General features: G+C 57.8%; 2 protein-coding genes, 1 long non-coding RNA gene and 1 other non-coding gene across 10 annotated transcripts; 2 read left to right on the forward strand and 2 right to left on the reverse strand.

Moving 5' to 3' along the window:
- Positions 1-1947: 1947 nt before the first annotated feature.
- On the reverse strand, positions 1948-13257 carry PLEKHG2 (pleckstrin homology and RhoGEF domain containing G2). 7 transcript variants are annotated; one of them, XM_032323194.1, is made up of 19 exons: positions 12398-13256; positions 11617-11746; positions 10493-10761; positions 10315-10415; positions 9267-9333; positions 9073-9119; positions 8663-8813; positions 8217-8354; positions 7807-8007; positions 7446-7538; positions 7269-7355; positions 6874-6907; positions 6686-6787; positions 6517-6564; positions 6399-6437; positions 6209-6225; positions 5927-6103; positions 4889-5816; positions 1948-4810 (listed from the first exon to the last, which is right to left on the reverse strand). In XM_032323194.1, exons 2-19 carry the CDS (start codon positions 11723-11725, stop codon positions 3198-3200), a joined length of 4221 nt encoding a protein of 1406 aa, XP_032179085.1. In that variant the 5' UTR covers positions 11726-11746; positions 12398-13256; the 3' UTR covers positions 1948-3197. The 7 variants fall into 7 exon arrangements, with proteins under 7 accessions (XP_032179085.1, XP_032179084.1, XP_032179079.1 ...); XM_032323193.1 differs by having other exon boundaries at positions 10493-10764; XM_032323188.1 differs by having other exon boundaries at positions 5927-6225; positions 10493-10764; positions 11617-11743; positions 12398-13257.
- A 287-nt stretch (positions 13258-13544) lies between these two features.
- TRNAI-UAU lies at positions 13545-13637 on the forward strand. The gene is given in 2 exon segments: positions 13545-13582; positions 13602-13637. It is a non-coding gene; the product is annotated as a tRNA-Ile (tRNA).
- Positions 13638-15674: 2037 nt separating this feature from the next.
- Positions 15675-17080, forward strand: LOC116580147. The gene is made up of 2 exons (XR_004281517.1): positions 15675-16013; positions 16442-17080. It is a non-coding gene; the product is annotated as an uncharacterized LOC116580147 (long non-coding RNA).
- ZFP36 (ZFP36 ring finger protein) lies at positions 17066-19196 on the reverse strand. Its single transcript, XM_032326212.1, has 2 exons — positions 19088-19196; positions 17066-18253 (listed from the first exon to the last, which is right to left on the reverse strand). The coding sequence occupies exons 1-2, from the start codon at positions 19109-19111 to the stop codon at positions 17294-17296; spliced, it is 984 nt and encodes a 327-aa protein (XP_032182103.1). The 5' UTR covers positions 19112-19196; the 3' UTR covers positions 17066-17293.
- Positions 19197-20398: the final 1202 nt, after the last annotated feature.

Consider the following 20398-nt stretch of genomic DNA (forward strand, 5'->3'; position numbering starts at 1 on the left):
ATGGCAGTACTACTGGGGAAGGTTTCCCAGTTAAACCCATTGTGGTGATTGTCTTTACAGGGCTCAGAACGTGTCTGAGACCTTAGCTTTAGTACCCACCACGCAGTAAGAGCCAACACTTAGTGGGCACTCGGTTGCTATTCCTGGGCTACACAGGACATTTCCATCGTCAAAGTTCTGTGGGACAGTACTGGTGTATGTATAGGGAAGTGAATGTTGCTTGTGAATTCAGTTACTTTGTGGGGGCCCCCCCCACCCCCGGTCTTTGCAGGAAGCCAGTGACTGACATTGAGTGGAACGTGCATCTCCACCCACATTAGCCCTTGAGCCAGCCTAACTACCTCAGCCATCTGTCCCCAGGCTAGGGCCCACACTCCTCTCCCTGCTGCCAGGGTACCGGCAAGAACACTGGACATGGACAGAGGAAGGAAAACCTTACAAATTTTTTTTTTGGTAAAAGATGGAACTTGAAATTTACTGTCCAGTTGCCCTTTTTGTCTCTGACCAGTGTGGCTGCCATGCCTGGGCTGCAGACAAGAGAACATGTTCATTGTGAGGCCAGTTCTGTAGGACGGCACAGATCAACAGGGAGCGTACACGGATAGTGCTGCGTACAGGTGGACGGTGGGGTTGATAAGCTGGGCTGGCACCAACTAGGTTCCCAGCTAAGCATTGTTCCTGTGAGGTTGGTGGCAGGCAGAAGTCGAGATGTTAGCTAAGAAAGGTAGCCTAGTGGCCACGAAAACTAGCTCACCAGGCTCTTCATGGGAGATGTGGTTAATGGGTTAATGGTTTGGCTGGCATTAACTTAAATGTCCCAAAGAGGGCAGCAGGGCACTACCCTCCCACTTTTGAGCGTGATGGAACTGTGGCTCTAAGGACAGCTAGGCTGACCTATCAGCGGGCAGATTAGTGGACCAACAAGGAGTGTATCCCAAGGCGCTGTCAGCAAGGACTGTGAAGGGGAAAGCTAGGAGCCTGGCAGGTGTCAGGAGTCCTGGAGTCCAGGGGTGGGGAACAGGAGGGGCCAAAGCAAGCCTGGTGTCCATGGTTTTCCTCCAGGGTTCAGAGACCCCCTTCCGAGGCTCCTGGCTCCCTGCCAGAGGCACAGCTGGGATGCATCTTGCATCTGGAAAGGCGGAGGGGGTTCGCCTCTCCTTCCCCACTTGAGGCTTTGGAGTAGACTGCCCCTTTCTCTCCCAGCCGCCTCCTCAAATACCGGGAATTCCGGCGCCACTGGGAGCCCAGGCCAGGCTGGGAACTTTCCTTCAGCTGGGAATGTGCAGCTGGAGGTGGAGGAGGGGAGGGCAGCTCAACCCTAGCCCTGCTGTATAGCCCAGTAACTGTCTGGTAAGTGACTAGAAGTCAGCAGCTGACATTTACTGAGCCAGGTCTTGTTTCTGCTGCCTTACGCAGCTAAGGATCACTTAGGGCCCTTCAGGCACTAGGCTGTAAGCCTTATCCCAGAGGGAAGGGGTTCCTTTTATCCATTCGGGCACAAGATAGACACTTAACAGTATGGACTCAAGCTAGACTGTGGATCTGAGTTCCAGCTCTGCTTCTGCCTAGCTATGTGATGGGGCAGACCCCCTTACTCTCTATTCTGTTTCTTCATCTCTTGAGGATCAGAAACCATCCTCATGTGTCTTTTAGGGACACTGAGAGGATTCAAATTGAATGAGTTCACATAAAGCGACTAATGCCATTGCTATGCAGTTAGGACTCAATAAACCACCACTTTTTTTTTCTTTCCATTCGCTGTTCAAACTTCAGATTCCTAGGATGGAACTGGATCCTGGACCCTGGGGGATCTCTCTGGTAGTCAAGCAGTGCCCCGGGAAGTGAGGCCATGCTCACTGAATTTACCATGATCTTACAAGGCAGGTACTGCTCTAGTTTCTTGGCTGGCCCAGCTGAGAAAACCAGACTCAGAGGATGTACACCAACTAGAAACATCAGGATTTTAACTCAGCTTTGACACTGGTACCTCAGGGAATTCCGGGGAAAATGAAATAAAACAAGGTGCTAAGTACAAGAGGTTTAGCATTCAATGAATGAAGCTAGTATTACCAAAGAAACTGCTTAAGTTATGCTGCTTGCCCAGCATAACACTGCTGGGAGGGGGCAGAATGATTCTAACATAAAAGCCTTTGTCTCCGACCTGAATTTCACTTAGGGGTGGGAGCACTTGAGAGGTCCCAAACTAAAGTGAGGGAGTAAAAAGATCCAATGTGTGTAGGTGGGCACAAGAATTAGAACATTCATGTGTTGGGGAGTGAGAAATCAGATGTGGAACGGACTTTGCAGAATCCCAAACCCAGTTCACTCTGGTGTTAGTATAGTAGAATCTGAAATTTTGTACTACCAAGACTCAGAAGAATATGATTAAAGAGGGATGGATGAAGAGCGATCGGAAGGGATGGATGGATGGATGATAGGGAACATAACGTGATGGCACTGATGGATTAGATGGTTGAATGAGATGTAGGGATGGGTAAAAGGGGAAATATGGAGGAACAGAGGGATGAATGGAGAGGGCCAGTTGGACAAAATGGACAGGTGGGATAATGGAGGAATGGGTATGAGAAAGGGGGTAGGGGGATGGATGAATAGGGCAGAGTTGATTAAATCATGGCATATGGATTGGAAGATGGGACATGGGAGTAGGGGAGATGGGACAGCCAGCCGATGGATATACACAGAGATGGCTGAACAGATGAGATACTAGCAGACACAAACTGGGTAAACTTCTAAGTTGACCTGGAACCAAGCTGCTTAACTGGGTTTTCCTGGATGGCATCAAGCAGTTCATAAACTATCTAAATGCAAACACCAAACTAATGGGTGGTTGTCAGTAATTCTCCAACAAGTTTGAGATGCCTCCTGTTTTCAGAACCACTGATTCATGCTGTGTCAGACCTTCGCATTCATTGTCTTGTCATCCGCCCACTACCTCCAGGATGGGAAAATATACATAACTTCATAATATTAACAAAATATTAATGACATCCCCTTCCCCATCCCTGCTGAGTTAGTCAAGGTAAGTAAAAAGGACCATTCGCCAAAGCAGCTCCCAGGAGTTGGAAAGCTGCAGCAATTTCTAGACCTGTGCTCAGTGTCTGGACTTCTGGTGAAGTTCTGAGGGTCTGTGGCATCCAGCTGAAGTCCTTGCTTTTCAAGAAGCCCGATATCTGGGCTCACATATGGAAAGGGGCATCAGGAGCTCCCTGGGCCCTGCGAAGGCCCACAGATTCCTGGGCAGGGGCCAAGAGAGCAGGGTGGTTCAACCTGACCTGGGCCTTGGCTGGCCGGAGCCGCCCGCCACCCCCAACGTGGATGTTGACCGTGGTGGCATAGCTGAGCCTCCGGGCTGGGGGCGGTGGGGGCTGGGGCTGGGGTGGTGGTGAAGGGGCCCGCGATGCAGGGGCAGAGGAGGACCAGGGACCCCGGGAGGCCAAGGGGGCTTCTCCCCCAGACCCTTGCCGCCGAGCCAGGCTCTGGCTGATGTATGAGGCTGCCAGGTACCTTGAGAGGGCAGCTGCGTTGGGGCCCAGGAGCTGCCGAGTCGGAAGAGGGGGACTATGGGGTGGGGTCAACTCTGAAGACTCTGACCTGGTGACAGGAGAGGCCAAGTAGTGTCCTGGTTTGGACAGAACCATGGTGGTCTGAGCCGGGGTGGAAAACAGGCCCTGAGAGTCCCGAGAGCCTCTCTGCTCAGGCAGGAGAGTCGGGGCTGGACCACGGACGTCGGGGAGGCTCCTCTGCTCCAACGGTGAACGTTTTTGGATCTGAAGGTCTGTGAAGCTTTGTTCCTGAAGCAAAGGTGTAGCAGATGGACCCTGGGTGTCTGGGAGGCCTCCCTGCTTGGGCAGAGGTGGGAGGGCCTGGACTTGGGTGTCTGGGAGGCCTGGTCGCTGGGGCAGAGGTGCAGCAGCTGGAACATTCAAATTCTGGGGCAAAGACAGTGCGGTGCTGGCCGGGAGCTGATGGTCGAGGCAGCATTCGTGTGCAGGCAAGGACGAGGTGTCCAGAAACTGAATGTCTGAGGGGTCTTGGGGCAAAGACGGCGCAGCGCTGGCTGGGATCTCATGGCTCGGGGGGCCTTCCCAGGCAGCTAGAGGTGAAGCACCCAGAACTGGAACGTCCGGGAGGTCATGTTGTGAGGGCGGTGCAGTGTTGGCTGGGATCGGACGGTCCAGGCTGCTTCCATGTGTAAGCGAGATGTCGACAGCTTGGTTGCCAACACCAGCCAGAAATGGAACATCCCTGGGACCTCCTTGTCTGGTTAACGGGGTATTGCTCGGGCTCTGGCTATGTAGAGGACCTTCTTGCTTGGGCACAGTGGCGGTAGCTAAAACTGTGACGTCAGGACAGCATCTCTGCCCAGGCAGGGCTGGGCTGGTTGGAACTTGGGTGTCCATATGGCCTCTTTGCTGAGGCAGAGGAGTGGTAGCTGGACGCTGGACTTCCAGGTGGCCTCCTGGGTCAGGCAGAGCTGTAGCCAGCACCTGCACATCTGGGGGGTCTTCCTGCGGGGGCAAGGCTGTGGTGGCTGCAGCCATGCTCTGTGTGTTCTGGGGGTCTCCTTGCTCAGGCAGACGCCTAGCAGCTGGTACCCGGATGCCCAGATGGTCTTCCTCAGGCAAACTGGAAACAGAGAGACCCCGGCCACCCGGACAGCCTCCCTGCTTAGACAAAGGTGTGGCAGCTTGAACCCGAGCGGCAGGACCCAGAGGGACAGACTCCTGGGCACAGGTCAGAGGGAAGGCCAGCTCACACACCAGCACGTGTCCAAAGGCAGGCAGAGGCCCTGTGTGCACAGAAAGAACGGAGTCAGGACGAGGTCTCCATGGGGGCCATCTCTGGCAACCACACACCTGGACCTCACCTGGCTCAGCATGCTCTTGGGGCAGGCGGGGGGACAACTGGGGCTGGGCCAGAGCACGAGGCCGGCGACGGGGGGCGTTGGCCGATGCCCGGGTCTCGGCCCGCTGCATCTGCTGGATCCGCTCGCTGTAGAGCCGGGCTAACTCTCGCACCCGGGAAGCTGCCCTCTCCGAACTAGGGGCTCCTGCCTTCCTGCTCCCGCTGCCTCCGCCCAGATCCGAATCTTCCAGGATCAGCAGTGGCTCTGGGAAACCCGGCCGGGCCAGCTGCCCCTGCTCCAGGGCCCGCCAGGCGCTGCGGATTTCTGAACAAGAGCGGAATTCCAGCTCATCTGGGAATCCCTGATCTTGGGGGACATCCTGGGGTTGGAAGTCTGGGAACGGTTCCCCTTCTTCAGGCTCCTCCTGCCCTGCCCTGCCACCTGAGGAGGGTTCTCCCAGTTTTGCTGAGCTGCCTCCGGGGAACAGTTCTCTCCTGGTGGCTACAGCCTCATCGGGCCCTTGCAGAGGTCCCTGGAGCCATGAGTCACAGGGAAGGGCGGGAGCGCTGGCGAGACTAGGAATGTCCGGGACATTAGGTATGGCTGGAAGGCGGGGCATTTCAAAAACACTGGAAATGTCAGAGAGGCTAGGAAGGTGGGGAATCTTGGGAATTTCAGACAGGCCGGGAATTTCAGGGAGGCCGGGTGCGTCTGGACTTTTGCTAAGGCCGGAAACGTTGGTAGTTTCAGCCGCGCTGGAACTTTCGAGCCCTTCCAGGACGTGGAGCGGGGAAGGCCCCCGTTCGTCCATCTCTAGCTCCTCCTCCTCCTCCTCTTCTGAAGAGTCTCGGCCGGGCAGGGCTCGGAATGTGAGGGTTTCACTGTCGCCTGGCACCTGGGAGTCTCCAGAGAACTTGGGAATGTCGTGGGGGGATGGCGGCAGTGGGCACTGGGGAAGAGGCCAAAGATGTCAGGGCAGGCTGGGCCCCCTGGCCCCCTGGGGCTATTCCCCTCCCAGCTGAGAGCCCCCAGGACACCACGATGTGATGCCCAGCTCACCCCTGGATCCCGGAGGCCTCTTTGGTTCAACAGTTCCAGAATCTCTTCAGTGATGGAGGTCCCAGAGGGCTCCAGCGTGGGGGGTCCAGTGTCCTCCAGGTCCTCAGGGGGTCCGGAAGTTGGAACTGGTGGCTGAGGCTCTAAGGGGGGGTAGAGCTCCCCCTCACTGCCAGTATGCTGCGAGCAAGGAGAGAGGATGGAAGGCTGGAGTGGAGGGCCCCATCCCTTTCTCCCAGGCCCAGGAGTACAGGTCCACAGACCCTGTCCTAGGGTGTTTCTTACCTTGAGTCTAGGCTTAGCTGGGGATGGAGAGATGATAAAGAGAAAAGAATGAGATGCGGGAACAAGGTCATTCCTTACAGCTGATGAGCTGCCTGTCACCCTGCACCCATGCCCATGGGACATCCCCTGGAAAAAGACAGACAGACAGACAGATGGGGCTGGACCCAGCTGGGCTGGGGCAGTCACTTACCGTTTGGTGGAAACATAACGTACGGCTCCTTTACAGGCTCTGGGGAGAGAACACAGTGATGTCAAGGACCCAGCTCCTACCGCATTCTCTAGTCAACTTTTAGGTGGAGGACACTCACCAGACTGTCTACGGCCACGGCGGGTAGCAGAGGGTCCTGGAGATGGAGCTGGGGGACAGGGAGATTAGAAGCCCATGAGGGGCCCAGCTCCAGGCTCCCGAAGAAGAAGGCTGGGGGTACAGTTCCTGGGGGAGAAGCCAGGGTGGGGAGCTCAGGATTCCATCTTTACCTGTGTTTCTTCGTCCAGGGGTGAAACTTCTAGCATCTCGAGGTCGTGGAGACCCAAGTGGGGGTGTCAGGGGCTCTGGGATAGGCTTACTTTTAGGAGCACCTATGGGGAGAAATTGGAAACTGATAATTGACTTTTCCTCGGGAGTCATGCCTCTACTCCCACATAATCCCAAGGCCCCAACTCACAGTGCAGGCTGTTTTCAAGTAGAACTTGTTTGGCCTGAAAGAGACAACGGTGGGAGTTGCGTGGCAGAGCGCCTGTCTCTGAGCGCCCCGGTCACAGTCCTGTTCATGGGTGCTGTACGCATGAGGCACCTCACATGACTTGTGACTGTCAGTAATCCCCCCAACTCCGTGGGGTTAGTGCTGATTCCGCCAGGTGAGGAAACAGGCATCAGAGAAGTTGCCCAAAGTCACACAGCAGAGACATGGTGGAGCTGGGCTTTAAACCCAGGCAGCCTAACTCTGCAATTTATGGGTCATGGTCTAAGAGAGTCCCCTGCCCTCAGAGTTTTGCAGAGCTATGGTGGGGAGAGGTCCTCCAGCTCGCTCAAGGCCTGTGGACATAGCAGGAGCTGTACCTTGGCAGGGATGGAGGCAGGGTGGTTCTCAAAAAAGAGACGCTGGAGACAGTGAATCCACAGCCTCTTCTCTTCTTGGTTTTTGGCCTGGGGGTGGGACAGGGCAGAGTTGGGAGCCGGGTGTAAGGTCTAGAGGCGGAGGGGAGCCCTGACCACCCAGCACCACCTTGAACCCACCTGGAGAAGGTGCCTGTGTTTGGGAATGGTCAGATCAGACACCTTGAACCCTAGAGGGTCTCGAGGACTCTCGCTCACACTCAGGTTGCAGCACTAGATGGGGGGAGGGGTGGACAGAAAGGGGCAGCAAGCTTAAATCCAGGCCCCCCAGATCCCCAGGCCCTCACCGGCATCCTGCTGGCCTCGCCCCTTATTAAACCTCACCCCTATCCTCGGACTCAAGAAAATGTGGCTCTTTTAACCTGGGTGATTCCTCCTTTGCAGACCCTGCCACTAGCCCTCCCTGTAGGTACCCAGCTATAGGTATAGGTGATAAACCTTGCTGGGGACATTCTGGCCTCACCCCCAACCCTGAACTCACGAAGATATGGCCTTTGTAGGTGTACTCCGGGCCCCGGCGCTTGGCCACGAGCAGCATCCGTGAGAATAGAAAAAGCAGCCGCTCGCCCCCTCGAAGTCGGGGGCCACCCCCTCCGCCACCTCGGAATGCGCCCTCCAGCACCAGCTCCCCGAAAGCGCTGAGCTCCGGGCCAGTCCAGCCGCCCAGCCGCCGTTGCACTTCCTGCTGGGACCCCATCAGGTGCAAAAGGCACCGAAGTGCACAAGCACCGAGACAGGAAGTGCACACACAACGAGACGGGGGCGTCAGCCACAGGGCTGTGCTGTCCCAGCCAGCGCTCGGAGGCCGATCACCTCCACCAGAGGCCCTCCTGCCCACTGCCCCCATCCAGCAGCCCCGACACGCCCCCGCCTCCATCTTCCGGGGCTCACCTGGAGGCGCGCCGCATGCTCCTGCTTCCGTTTCATGTCATTGATATACCAGGCAACCGCAGTCATGGACACGATGGCCTCTTCCACCATCTCGCGGCCCCCAGCGCCTGGGCCCTCTGCCCAGTGCTTGCCTAGCTCCTGCCAGGCAGTCCCCAGGCACCCAGGGAGGGGACAGAGATGAGAAAGAATGATAACAACAAAGAGGGAGAGAAACAGAAAAGTAGGGGCAGAGGTGGCGACCCAGTGAAGGACAGAGAGACACAGGCAGAGTCAGAAAGTGGGATCAGCTGGCGCCAGTCCCCACCAGCCACAAGCCCCGGCCCCAACTGCTGTCCCAGCTTCTAGGAACTTGTCCTGGGTCCACCCTCCAGATGTCCCACCAGGGGGTCGCCGGACAGGACCTTGCCCTTGCCCTCCCCGGGCAGCCCCCTGGGGCCACAGCCCACCTGCAGCAACAGATGGTACTTGAGGATCCGCTGAACAGGTTTCAGCAGGAAGCTCTGCAGAGGCAGTGAGTGGCGGAGCTGGGCCTGGCGCTCCTGCAACCACAGGGCTGCGGGTGGGGACAGCGACAGCTCCCGGAGCAGGGCTAGGGAGCTGGGGGTACAGCATAGGTCAGGGTTGGGGGGTGGCTGGCAGCCCCGGGTTGGGGGTGCTGGGAGGGGATGGGGAGTGGTCAGGGTTGCAGGGGCTGGCAGCAGGGGCTGGGGGCGGTCAAGGGCAGCTTAGGGAGAGGTCAGTTACTGTCCTGGTCTGGTAGGGGCTGGAGCTGGATGGGTCGAGGTGAAGGAGACCAGCTGACACAGCAACTCAGGGGGCAAGGCCTGGGGCCCGGCAGGAGCTCCTCACCCCTCACCTCGGGTAGTTCATGCAGTACAGCGTGTAGATGTCAAAATCCTCACTCTGCAGGTGACACAAGAGTCAGGGAGACCCAAGGTCCCAAATCCTGAGGGCCTCCCTCCTGCCTAGCCCAGGCCTGTTCCCTCTGACCCCCAACTCCCGCCCTGCCCCAGGCCTCATCCCAGACTGAGCGCCCTCACCCTGACTCACCCTCTGCACAAAGCACTCAGCAATGCCCCCCGCGCTGCTGCTGCCCTCCAGGTCCTCCAGGAGCTCACTGTGAGGGAGAGAGGGTGGTGAGGGGCTGCCCCATCCGCAAACCCCCCTGTGGGAGGACTCCAAGAGGCTGGGGCCTTGGTGGGGGCCAGGGTCTCTCAAGGGGTCACCACACCCAAAGGAAGTCTTCTTGCTGTGACACAGCAAGCTGCTCAGACTTTGTCCGTGGACAGCATCCTATTCCTCCGCTTGAAACACTGTCACAGGGGTGCCTGGGTGGCTCAGTGGGTTAAGCCGCTGCCTTCGGCTCAGGTCATGATCTCAGGGTCCTGGGATCGAGTCCCGCATCGGGCTCTCTGCTCAGCAGGGAGCCTGCTTCCCTTCCTCTCTCTCTGCCTGCCTCTCTACCTACTTGTGATCTCTCTCTGTCAAATAAATAAATAAAATCTTTAAAAAAAAAAAAAAAAAAGAAACACTGTCACAGCTGGCATGGACCTGGGGTGGGAGTGGGGATTTTGTGATATGACCCAGGGAGAGGGGTGTCATGACCCTCAGGGCTGCGATGAGCTTAAGATCCTGTTGCGATTCTTGGCATGCCTTCTCAGATCTCCTGCAATTATCCGCAGATCTCATGAAGACACTCAGAGGGGTCAGGATCCTTGGACCCCAGCATCCTCCTTCCTGGGTCCCGGCCAACCATCTGGTCTATCTGGGGCTGAGGGGGTTCCCAGGCCAAGACGGTCGCATGAATGCTCACACTGGCATGATCTTCGGGCCCCACGTGAGCCCTGGATTCATCGTGATCCCACATCTGACACAGCACTAAGACACATCTCAGGATTTAGGCCTCCTCGGGGTCCTCAAGCTCCCATCTACCTCACCCTCTATCACTCTGGTTCCTTGCTTCCCATCATGATCCCTGCCCCAAGTCACCACACCCAGGTACAAGGCATTATGGGGCTCCAAGGTCTGGGTTAGGATACAGCCCACCATCCCTGACCCTACCCACTGGTACCCGTGCCCAATCCCTCCCACCTCTGACCTGCTGAACTCGTAGATGTCCTCGATGTTGGCAAATAGCATGCCCACCTGCTCCGCACTCAGCCCTAGGACCCCACCATCCATCAGAGGGGCCAGGTAGTCCTGCGGGGATGACTGGGGTTATAGGTGCGGAGGGCTGGCCTGGGTTCCCATTGTGCTCAGGTGCCGGCTGGCCTCACCTCCACGATGCTACGAAGGTCCCGGACGTAGGCCCGCTCTGTCTCCACGATCTCTCGAACCACTCGCTCCAGCCTCGAGGGTTTGGCCAAACCCGGGGTTCCCACGGGTGACAGATGCAGGCGGATGGGGGGCCCTGGAAGGGGCTCTGGCCTGGACGCTGAGCAGACTGGGGTGGGCCCTGGAGCCGGGTCCCCCTCAGAGCCCACCGTGCTCAGGGATGTGGAGCTCCCAGAACCTCGGGGGGAGGCCATGGCAGGGGTTGCAGGGCCTGCTGGGAGTGTGGAGCAGGAGATCAGGGGGTGTCCCCACCTCAGTGAGTGCTCTCAGCTCTACACTCATCCACACCACATCACTATCTTTCCCCAGGACTCCAGTCTCCTCTCCCCATTGCGCTGCCCCAGTCCTGGCCAGTCCTCTCCCATCAGGGTCTCCTCTGGGCTTCGGCTTCCACTCTTCTAGTCCACCTCCATGTGTCAGCCTGGGAGATCTTTATTAATCTGCCCATTTGACCCTGTCACTTCAAGTGCTCGAGTCCTTCACGTCTTCGGGATAAAGTCCAAACTCTCAGATCCACAGGGCCCTATGCAACGTGGCCATTCGAGACCTTTCCATTCTGCTCTCTTTCCATAACCATACCACTTCTCACACTCCAGACTCCAGTCCTATTTGCCTTTCAGTTACTCAAGAAAAACCAGCCTCTCTTGCCTCTGCACACACTGTCCCCTCAGCATGGAATACTCTTCCTTGCTTTTTCCAACTCATTCTCCCTCATCTTTCAATTCTGTTTAGATGTCCCCTCCTCCTTGAAGCCTGTCCCCTCCTCCATGAAGCCATCCCAGGCTGGGCTTCCACAGTGAGGGGATGGGGCTTTTCCACCACTCCCCACAACCCTGTCCCAGCCCTGACCATTCTACCACAGGTTTTCCCCTCTGGACTGTCAGCATCTGGGGATGGTTCCATCTGCCCTAGGCGACCTGGAGCTCTGTGTAGGCAGGGCTGGGATTGTCTTGATCACTTGTGTTGCCAGCACTGCGCAGCACCAAGACCAGCCATAGAGGTCCTCACAGTGCCTGGCCTAAAGGACCCAATGCCCAGCAGACCCCACCCTCTCTTGCACGCTCACCTGTCTGGCTCTCACACACAGCTGCGCAGTCACACACTTCACCTGTGGGGCCACGGCCAAGGCTAGGGCTGGGTTTGGACAGGTTCGGTCCACGGGCTCCCTCGGGCATGGCTGAGTGGCTCAGCGCCTGCTGCAGAGAGATCCCCTTCTTGGATATCAAGACCCCATCAGCCTCCCCACACTGGCCACACTCACAGATTAGGCCAGAGAATTGGGAACCCGGTCTAAACCCAGGAGGGACCCCCTAAGAGTAACTAAGGAGGCAGACGGAAGCACGGTGACAGAAACAGGGGCACAAGCGGCGATAACACAGAGAAAAAATGGAAAGGTTGAGACAAAGAAGACTGAAGCTGGAGTCTGGTCTGTCTGGGGCTGGAGGCTCAGGGATCCTGGGAACGTTTGGCTGGAGCCGAGGGCGAGGGGCAGGGCTGGGAAAAGCCGTGGGCGGGAGGCCGCGGGGTCCCAGGGGAGGGCGGAGGAGGCTGGGGGACCGGATGCCAGGGTCCTGCAGACGGCTCCCTCCCCCGCCCAGGGCTGCGAGTTGGGGCGCTGGCCCTGAGCCCTCAACACACCTCCCCTCAACCCCCCAGCCAGTCCCTCCGCGATCCGCTTACTGTCCCCACCACCGCGCCGGGTCCCCAGCGCCTCCCCACACCCCTCCAGACCCAAACTCCCGCCGGCGCCTCCGCTCGCCCCCCGCCGGCACGCCCCCTCATTGTTCAGCGGCTGCGGCGCCGCCCCCTCCCCCAGCCCGTCGGGGCCCCTAGCCTCCCTCCCTCACCTCCCTGGGAGTCTCCAGCCCAGAACCGAGGTTGCTCTATTCTTATTCGACCCTAGTACGGTCCTCGGGGAGCCGCAAGGCCGGACTCCTGGGTCTCTGCAAGTCAGGGGCGTGAACTTCGGGTTCTCAGGCTCCGGGAACCACAATCCGGGGTCTCTCGGAAAGGGATGTAGCAGTCCGAATTTCTTGGTCCTCTAAATGAGGGATGCTGGGAGTCCCGACACTTAGGTCTCAGATGGAGCGCTGGAGACCCAAATTCCTGAGTCTTCCAGATAGGGCCGTGGGGCGACCGGATTCCTGAGTTCCCCTAACTCTTGGAGCAGATATTAAACCATATCCAGGCGGGAGCGCAGGGGAGTCCCAAATTCCTGGGTCCCCTTGAAGTGGTGGGCGTTTCAGCCCCAAACAAACTGGCTGGGGCGCTAGGAGTCCGTATGCCAAGTTCGGATATCTGGGCTCGAATATCTGGGAACCCTTGGAGGTAATCACCGGTCTGGGATCCCAACTTCTTTAACCAGGGTGCAGGAAGCTCGGCCTCCAGGATCGCGCGGAGTGATGTCCCGGACTCCCGGCTCCTCCAGGAGGGGGCGCTGGGCACCTGGATATTTGGGTTCCTTTAGCCTGCGCTTTGGGGTCTCTCAGGACGCGGTACAGACTCGCTACTCCGGAGTCCACGACTTTGGACCCCTCAAAGCTCTGGGATGAGTACCGCTGGGTTTTGGCGGCGGCGGTGCGACATCTGTGGCGGGAGAGTCCGGTCCCAGCTGTGAGGCGGGGGGCGGTCGCCGGGACCTTCCCCTCCCCCCACCAGCCACCCGGGCTCATATCCTGTTCCCGCCCGCGGGGGGGAGGGGCTGCCTTCCGGCCAGGCAGCCTTTAAAGGGTTAAGCCCCTCCCTTGTATCTGAATATTCATGAAAAGGCGAGTCCCGGGCAGGCTACGCCTCCACATTCCTAACGTCTCTGAGACTTTTCCCTTTTACAGCAAGGGCCTTCGGGGCGTGAGAATCCGGAACTGGAAGCGCGCTCTCTCCCATTGGTCAACCAAAAGACTCTTATTTGCATATGCAGCAAAAGGCGGAGTTGTCCAGCTAGGTCACGTGGTCAAGAACAACTGAAGGACTTCGCGACGCGAGGGTGCGGCCGGGGCTCCAGTGGCGCAATCGGTTAGCGCGCGGTACTTATACGACAGTGCGAGCGGAGCGATGCCGAGGTTGTGAGTTCGATCCTCACCTGGAGCATCTTTTTCCTCTTAACCTCTTTTTACGAATTTATACATCTTATAAATCAACCAAAACATCTACATCCCCACTTAGAGGAATGAACGTTTCGATATTCGGAGTTTTCGGGTTGGAACTCCTGGAACTCTACCTCCCGGGAAAGTGTTGTGTCGCGGGGAGGTGCCGTTTTCATCCCGGCCGCCGGAGGGTGGTATCGCCTCTTAAACGCTTGAGCTTTTACTTGGGTTGCAAATCTCAGTTTAAGACTTCTTAGATGTGTCGGGTCCTCCGCAAACAGTATGGCACTGCCTCCTTTTCCATATTCCTGTGTTGGACTTTTTACCAGCTATAATTGCCATATAACACCGTATTAGTCCAAGACATGCAACATGGTTTGATATATGTATAAATTGTGAAATGATTACTATAAGTTAACATCAATCACATCACAGTTAATCGTTTTTCTCTCCAGTGTTTTGGGGTTTTTTACTCTCTCTTTTCCTCCATTTTTCTGAACTGATTTTTTTTTTTTTCAACAAATGCTAAACAGCACTATGTGACTGACTCCTGTTTAGGGTTTAGGAATGAGCGATACAGCGAAGACAAGACAAAGTCCCAGCCCCTGAGGATTTGACACTCTAGTGGGAGAGGCAGGTTTCTATAAGCATGAAAACTACATCTTATATGCCTGGTAGTGGTGAATGTCACGGAGAAAGTAGAGTAGAGTTGGGAGAATGAGGGTGACAGAGATTCAGTGTGGGTTGTAATAATAGTAGTCAAATACCATTTCACTGAGGAGACATTTGAGCAGAGACCTAAAGGAGGGGAGTAAGCCATGGGGATACCTGGGGGAATATTCCAGGCAGAGGTAGAAGCCAGTGCAAAAGCCCTGGGGCTGAAGCAGCAAGTCAGGTATATTGGTGAGCAGCCAGAAAGCCAGTGTGACTAGAGCAATAGTGGCCAAAGAGCCAGGCCATGTAAGCTGGTGAGGACTTAGGACTTTGCCTTTTAAGTGATCTTACTGACTCAAGTGTTAGGTCAGGTTCCCTGTGGTTGTCTTGTTGGCGAGTGGGGAGAGACTGAATGTAGGCCCTGAGCCATTAAAACCAGGAAGCGGGTGTTAGGAAGGTTCAGATGGAAGATGGTGCTGGGTAGGACCAGGGTGGCTGCCGCGGGAGGCAGGTAGATCTATGGAGAAGGTGAATCAGACAGAATTGCTGCTGGGCTGGGGTGTGGGTTTGACAAAGATGAGTCAAGGGGACTCCTGAGTGTTTGGCACTGATAGCTGGTGGTAGGGGTCATTTTCTCAAATGAGGTTTTTGATCTTAGAAGGGGCAGAAAATCTCTTTTTGCTAAGGGAAGGACCAGATATGTCAGTTTCTTGTTCTTTCAGTGTCTGTAAATGTCTCTGCATGGCACGTTCTTGCTTTCTGCCTCCCCAGTGTCTTTGGGTCTCCGTGTTTCTTTTACTCCAACCCTTTCCTCTAAGTCTGGGGATCTGAAACCTTTCCCAAAAAATGAGGGGAAGAAGGGCAGTTTCCGGGAAGAGGAGATCAACGGTCAGGGCCTGCCAGTGGGCAAAGAGAGAGAGCCAAAGAAGAGAGGGCAAGGAGGCAGGAGGAAGCGAGGGGAGAAGGCAGAGGAGGGGAAGGGGTTGGAGAGGGTGAACACCAGCAAGAGGGAGCAGAGGGGTGGGGAGGAGAGGTGGAACCGAGGAGACAATGAGTGAGTGAGAGGCCGGGAGGAAAAGGGTGGAGAGGGGAGGAAGGGGGAGAAGGGAGAGGAAGAGGGGAACTGAAGAAGAGAGAGGAGGGGGTCAGGGACAGGGTGGTGGGGGCTGGAAGGGGAATCTGTTAAAAAGGGGAAAGGGAGAGGACTACTGGGGGAGGGGAAGAGTTGGAGAGGGTGAGGGGAAGACCGGCGCCGGCGGGTAGGGGAGGAGGAACTGGCAGGGGAGAGGGTGGGGAGAGGAGAGGGAAGTGGGGGAGAGAAGAAAAAGAAGGGGGAGGAAGGGGGAGAAAGGGGTAGAGGGGGGCGGAGGAGGCGGCGGAAGGGGGGCGGGGCGCCAGCGCTGACGCGGGGCGGCTTCCGGGCGCGGGGCTGCCGGCTCCCCCGCCCCAGGGTGGTTCCCGCCGCCTGTTGCCTTGTATGGTCCGAGGACGCCGCAGTACCCGGGGCCCCGCCCGACGCGGCCCCGACCCACAGTCGGGCCTGTCGGGCCTCCCGGGCCCGACCCCCATCCCGACCCCTCCTTGGAGCGCGAGCCCTCTAGCTTCCAAGACCTCCAAAGGGCGAGATCCCGCAATGCCGGACTTCTCGAGTCCCGACGGGCCAAGACTCTGCAGTTCCGAGGTTCTGGGGCCCCGGAAAGCCAGAATGCTGCGTTTTGCTGCCCCTGTAAGTTTTCGGAGACACCGAGGAACTAGAATTCTAAGTCGCCGAGACTACCTCGCAGATCTGGACTCAGGCTTTCAAGCCGCCTCCCCAGGGGTTCCAAAAACCTGAGTCCCCCGGGCTTTCACGTCCTGGAACGCCGGGTGGTAGGACCCCGGGACGCCCCGACTTTAGGGATGCCCCCTCCCCCACCCGCCGCGCCACCCTCGTCTGTCCTGGGCTCGCGCCCGGGCACATTCCGTCCTCTCCGCTCCGCCCCGCCCCGCCCTCCTCCCTCGGCCCCGTGGGGACAGAAACATGCCGTCCCCTCCCGCGCCCGGCCGCGAGCTGGGTCAAGGAGCAAGGCTGGACGGGAGCGCCCGCGCCCCCACGCCTCGGGAACTGGCTCTCCGAGTTCCTAGGGTGACTTCACCTGGGCCCCGCCCTCTCAGGTGAACAGCCGGGCCGGGTGACGTCACTTCCTGCCAGGTAAGCGCCGCGGGCGGCTCGGTCTGCGCAAAGGTTTTGGAGACCGATTGGTCTTCCGCGCCTATCCTGCTTCTGAGAGCCCACGCCACCCTCCCCGCTCTTCTCTGCTTCTAGACCGCGGAAAACCCGGGATTCCAGTTTACACACAGATTTCTTTTATTTAAAAATTCCAAAAACCACAAAAATAAACTTTCAACAATATATTACTTAATATATTATTATAGTATACTTATAACAATAATTATTCCATCGTTTCCAATATTACAAAAAGGAGGAAGAAAAATACAAGGGAAGCAGACGACCCATATATATAAATACTATAAAATCTAATAGAATAAATAAAGTCGTCATAAATAAGGGGCCCAATGGGTGGGGTGGGGGTGTTTGGCAATGGCTTTGGCTACTTGCTTTTAGAGGGAAATTTGAGCACCAGGATTCCCCCTCAGCGGGAGGCTCCAGTCACCACCAGACACCGGAACCTCAGGGTCTAGGAGAAATTGGAAGGGGGCAGTGGGAGCCTACTATTCACAGCATTGGGAAAGGGAGGGGTGGGTAGAGAGCTCACTGCCTTCCTCAAATCTGCTACATTTTTTTTTTTTTTTTACAAGATCCCAGAAAACACTCCGTCCCCCAACACCATGAACACAGCTTGCACACTGGGGACCTGCCCCAGCGTGGGGTCAGGGGAGTGGGTTAATGCACTTCGGAAGGTGGGGGGAGGCTATTTGATTGAGTCCCCCGGTTACCCGGAACCCCCAGCAAAAGAGAAATGGCCCCCTTGAGATCCAGCTGATCTGTACCGGGTGGGGCACTTGTCACTCAGACACCGAAATTCGGTTGAAGATGGGAAGTCGTCGGGGGGCTGCAGCTGCAGGCGGCTGGGGGGGCCCAAAAACCCCAGCCTCGAAGACAGGTGAGTCGGATCCCCCCAGGCTGCTGCCACTGCTGGCATATTCATCAGGATCAGATCCCAGAGAGTGTGCAGAGGGGCTCCGAGCCAGGCCACCCAAGGGCCCCCAGAGGCTACTAGTGGTAGCCCTTCGACAGGAGGGGCAACAGGCTGGGGTGGGGTCCCTTCGGGCCACTGGGGTCCCAGGGGCAGCAGAGAAGGCAGAGGGTGAAAGTGGAAGGTCCCCAGGTGGTGGTGGTGGGGAGCTGGAGGGAGAGAAAGAACAGGAGGACAGGGAAGGGCCTGCCAGGCCTGCCGGTGGCGGTGATGTCCGGCGGCCAGAGGGCAGGCCTGAGAAGCTGATGCTTTGGCGCAGGACAGGGGGGTGGCCCGGGGCAGCGAGATCTTCATTGAGGTTGTGGATGAAGTGGCAGCGGGAGCCGTAGGGGCAGCGGCCCTGGTAGTAGAACTTGTGGCAGAGTTCGGTCTTGTACTTGGGGTGGCGGCTGGCCTGGCGCAGCTCCCCCAGACCATGGGCAAACTGGCACTTGGCCCCATAGCGGCAGCGCCCGCTCTCCGAAAAGGTCCGACAGAGCTCAGTCTTGTACCGGGATGAGGTGGTGGGGGTTGCAGTAGGTGAGGTGGGTGAGGGCGACAGTTCAGGGCCCGGGCGGGGAGCCAGGGGGGCGAAACCCGGGGGTGGCGGCACCCAGCCACAGCTTCGACCCTCCACCAGGCTGGTGGAGCGGCCAGGCAGGCGGGCACCCACCCCAGCCGGGTTGTTGTCGGATGAGCTGAGGCTCCAGAGTCCGGAGGAGGACCAGGTTGGGCTGGACTCGCTCTCTCCGTGGTCAGATAGCAGGTCAGTGCTCACCGACAAGAGGCTCTGTGGGAACAGGGATTGGTTAAGACACCGAAAATGCTGGGTGACGCCCCACCACAACTGCAGGGCACCTAAGAGCTTGCCAGTCCGGTTTGTGGGCTCCTGGCCTGAGCCCCACCTGCGCACATTAAAATATGGGTGCCGGATCGCAGAGATCCCGATTTGGACGTTCTGAGTTTCCTCGCGACAGAAGCCTATCCCGAGGGATCCAGGCACCCCGGCTCCCCTGACTTGATCCATGAATGGATCAAGAGAAGAACCCCAGAGTCAGGCAACACCACTGTCCTCCCAGTTTCGAGCCTCTGGGCCCCTCGGGATCTGACCCCGCGCAAGGGGTTCTCCAGTTTCACAACCGGAGAAGCACACAAACTTAACCCGGAATCGGGATCTCTCCGGTTTTAGAGTTCCCAAAGTTCCCCTCTGGGTCAATGGGTGGAGAGACATTAAATCGGCTTCCCCTTACCCCGAGACTCCAACCCCAGAAACGCCTCCGCGCAAAACCGCGCCCTGAGCAACTACCAGGGGGTAAGCCAGGTGTGGGGCCATTTCCGCCTCCAGACAGCCCGGGTCTGAAAAAAGTCCTCCAGCTTCTTTTCTCCAAGACCACCCCACCAGTTTTGGGGCGGAGACCGAAAGTCGCGAGCTCCGTCTGCACCTTCCGAGACGCGCACTGGTCTGAGAAGGGAGGCCCGGGGCTGGAGTGTGCGACCCTCCCGAGCTGCAGTTTGAGAAGGGAGCCGGAGGTCCCGGTCCTGGACTTTTCGGCGCTAGTGAGCCCTAGTTTAAGAAGGGAGTCAGGCCAGAGGGCCCCAGGGATGTCGGTCGGCGGAGGCTCACCTCGTAGATGGCGGAGAGATCCATGGCGGCGCGAAAGGCCGATGGGCTGAGGATCCGGCCAAAAGTGGGAGCGCTGAAGTCAGGCTGCGGTTGGTTGGCGGAGCGGTATTTTTATAGAGGCGGTGGAGGAGGCGTGGCCACCGGGGCTGGCCCGGGTGGGTGGAGCCAGGAGGGGCTCTTCCCGGACGCTCGCCCCCAGCAAGGCCCGCCCGGCCCCCGGCCCCCGGCCAAGACGAATCCGAGCCTGGCCCGCTGGCGGCCCTGACCCAGCGGGGAGTGTCCAGGGTGGGGAGGGTGGTGGTGGTGTCGGCCCAATTTCAGGGCTGGAGACCGAGGCGCGTTGAATCGAACTGCGCGGTGGTGGGGGGCAGGGCTCCCGGGGGAATTGACAAGGGCAGAGGCCAAGAGGGCGTGCGCCGGAGAAGCGGACGGGGGGCGGAGAGAGAAAGAGACAGAAATGGAGAGACCCAAAGAGAAAAACACACAGAGAGACAGAGGTGGCGAGAAAGACACACGCAGCGAGATGTAGACACAGAGGGTGAGACAGGTCAGGGAGAGAAGTTGGGAGACCGAAAGGACATGTTAGAGATAGTTCCCAAGAGACAAACCCGAAGCCGGAAGCGAGAAGGACCGTCACATAAACAGAAAGTGGGCGGAGGGGGGAGGGACAAACACCTAGAAACAGAAATCCTTAGGAGCCGCACGGAGGGGAGACTAACAGGCCAGGTGGAGAATTCTGAGCGCCGCCTGCCTGGCCCGGTCTCACCCCTGAACAACCCGGATTCGGAGAACTTTGATCGCCATCGCCCTTCCCCGACTCGCGGGGGGACTCGCGGGCCGGGGGCCGGGGGGTCCCGGATACCCGCGAGGCAGGAAAGGAGCCTCTCCTGCTCACGCAGATAGTGAACGGCCCTCGGATCGTTTGCTCTGGGCTAAGCACTATTCTTTGAAAGTGCTTTACATACGTTAACTCTAGGACGTATTATGCCCATTTTACACACCCGGAAGCCCAGGCACAGAAAGGCCAAGTTACTGTGCTAGTGCCTGTTACTACGAGTTGGCCCTCTGAGAAAACTCAAGATTGCAAAGGGGGAAGTCTTATTGTGGTGGAGGGTTGCCTTGATGGAAAGTCGTTTGGAGGTGGAAGAAATGGGTCATGCCCCCAACTGATGGTCGCATGGGTGTCTTTTAAAGGGGTGAGCCTTGAGAGAACTCTTACCTTGCCGGGGTAACCCCCCACGTTGGCAAGTCTGTAATTGTCAAGGGGGTGCCCTGAGTGACACTCTGTTACAGGGACCTGGGAAGAAAGTT

This window comes from Mustela erminea, chromosome 19 (assembly GCF_009829155.1).
Source record: "Mustela erminea isolate mMusErm1 chromosome 19, mMusErm1.Pri, whole genome shotgun sequence".
In the NCBI taxonomy this organism is placed as follows: domain Eukaryota; kingdom Metazoa; phylum Chordata; class Mammalia; order Carnivora; family Mustelidae; genus Mustela; species Mustela erminea.

Bases quoted from the DNA above. Each gene is read 5' to 3' on its own strand.
- ZFP36 (XM_032326212.1), bottom strand. From the start codon at position 19,111: ATGGATCTCTCCGCCATCTACGAG. The intron at 18,254-19,087 runs GTGAGCCTCCGC...CTGTTCCCACAG, and splicing joins ATCTCTCCGCCATCTACGAG to AGCCTCTTGTCGGTGAGCAC.
- PLEKHG2 (XM_032323188.1), bottom strand. From the start codon at position 11,725: ATGCCCGAGGGAGCCCGTGGACCGAACCTGTCCAAACCCAGCCCTAGC. The intron at 10,416-10,492 runs GTGAGGCCAGCC...TCATCCCCGCAG, and splicing joins ACCTTCGTAGCATCGTGGAG to GACTACCTGGCCCCTCTGAT. The intron at 9,334-10,314 runs GTCAGAGGTGGG...TCTCCCTCACAG, and splicing joins GACATCTACGAGTTCAGCAG to TGAGCTCCTGGAGGACCTGG.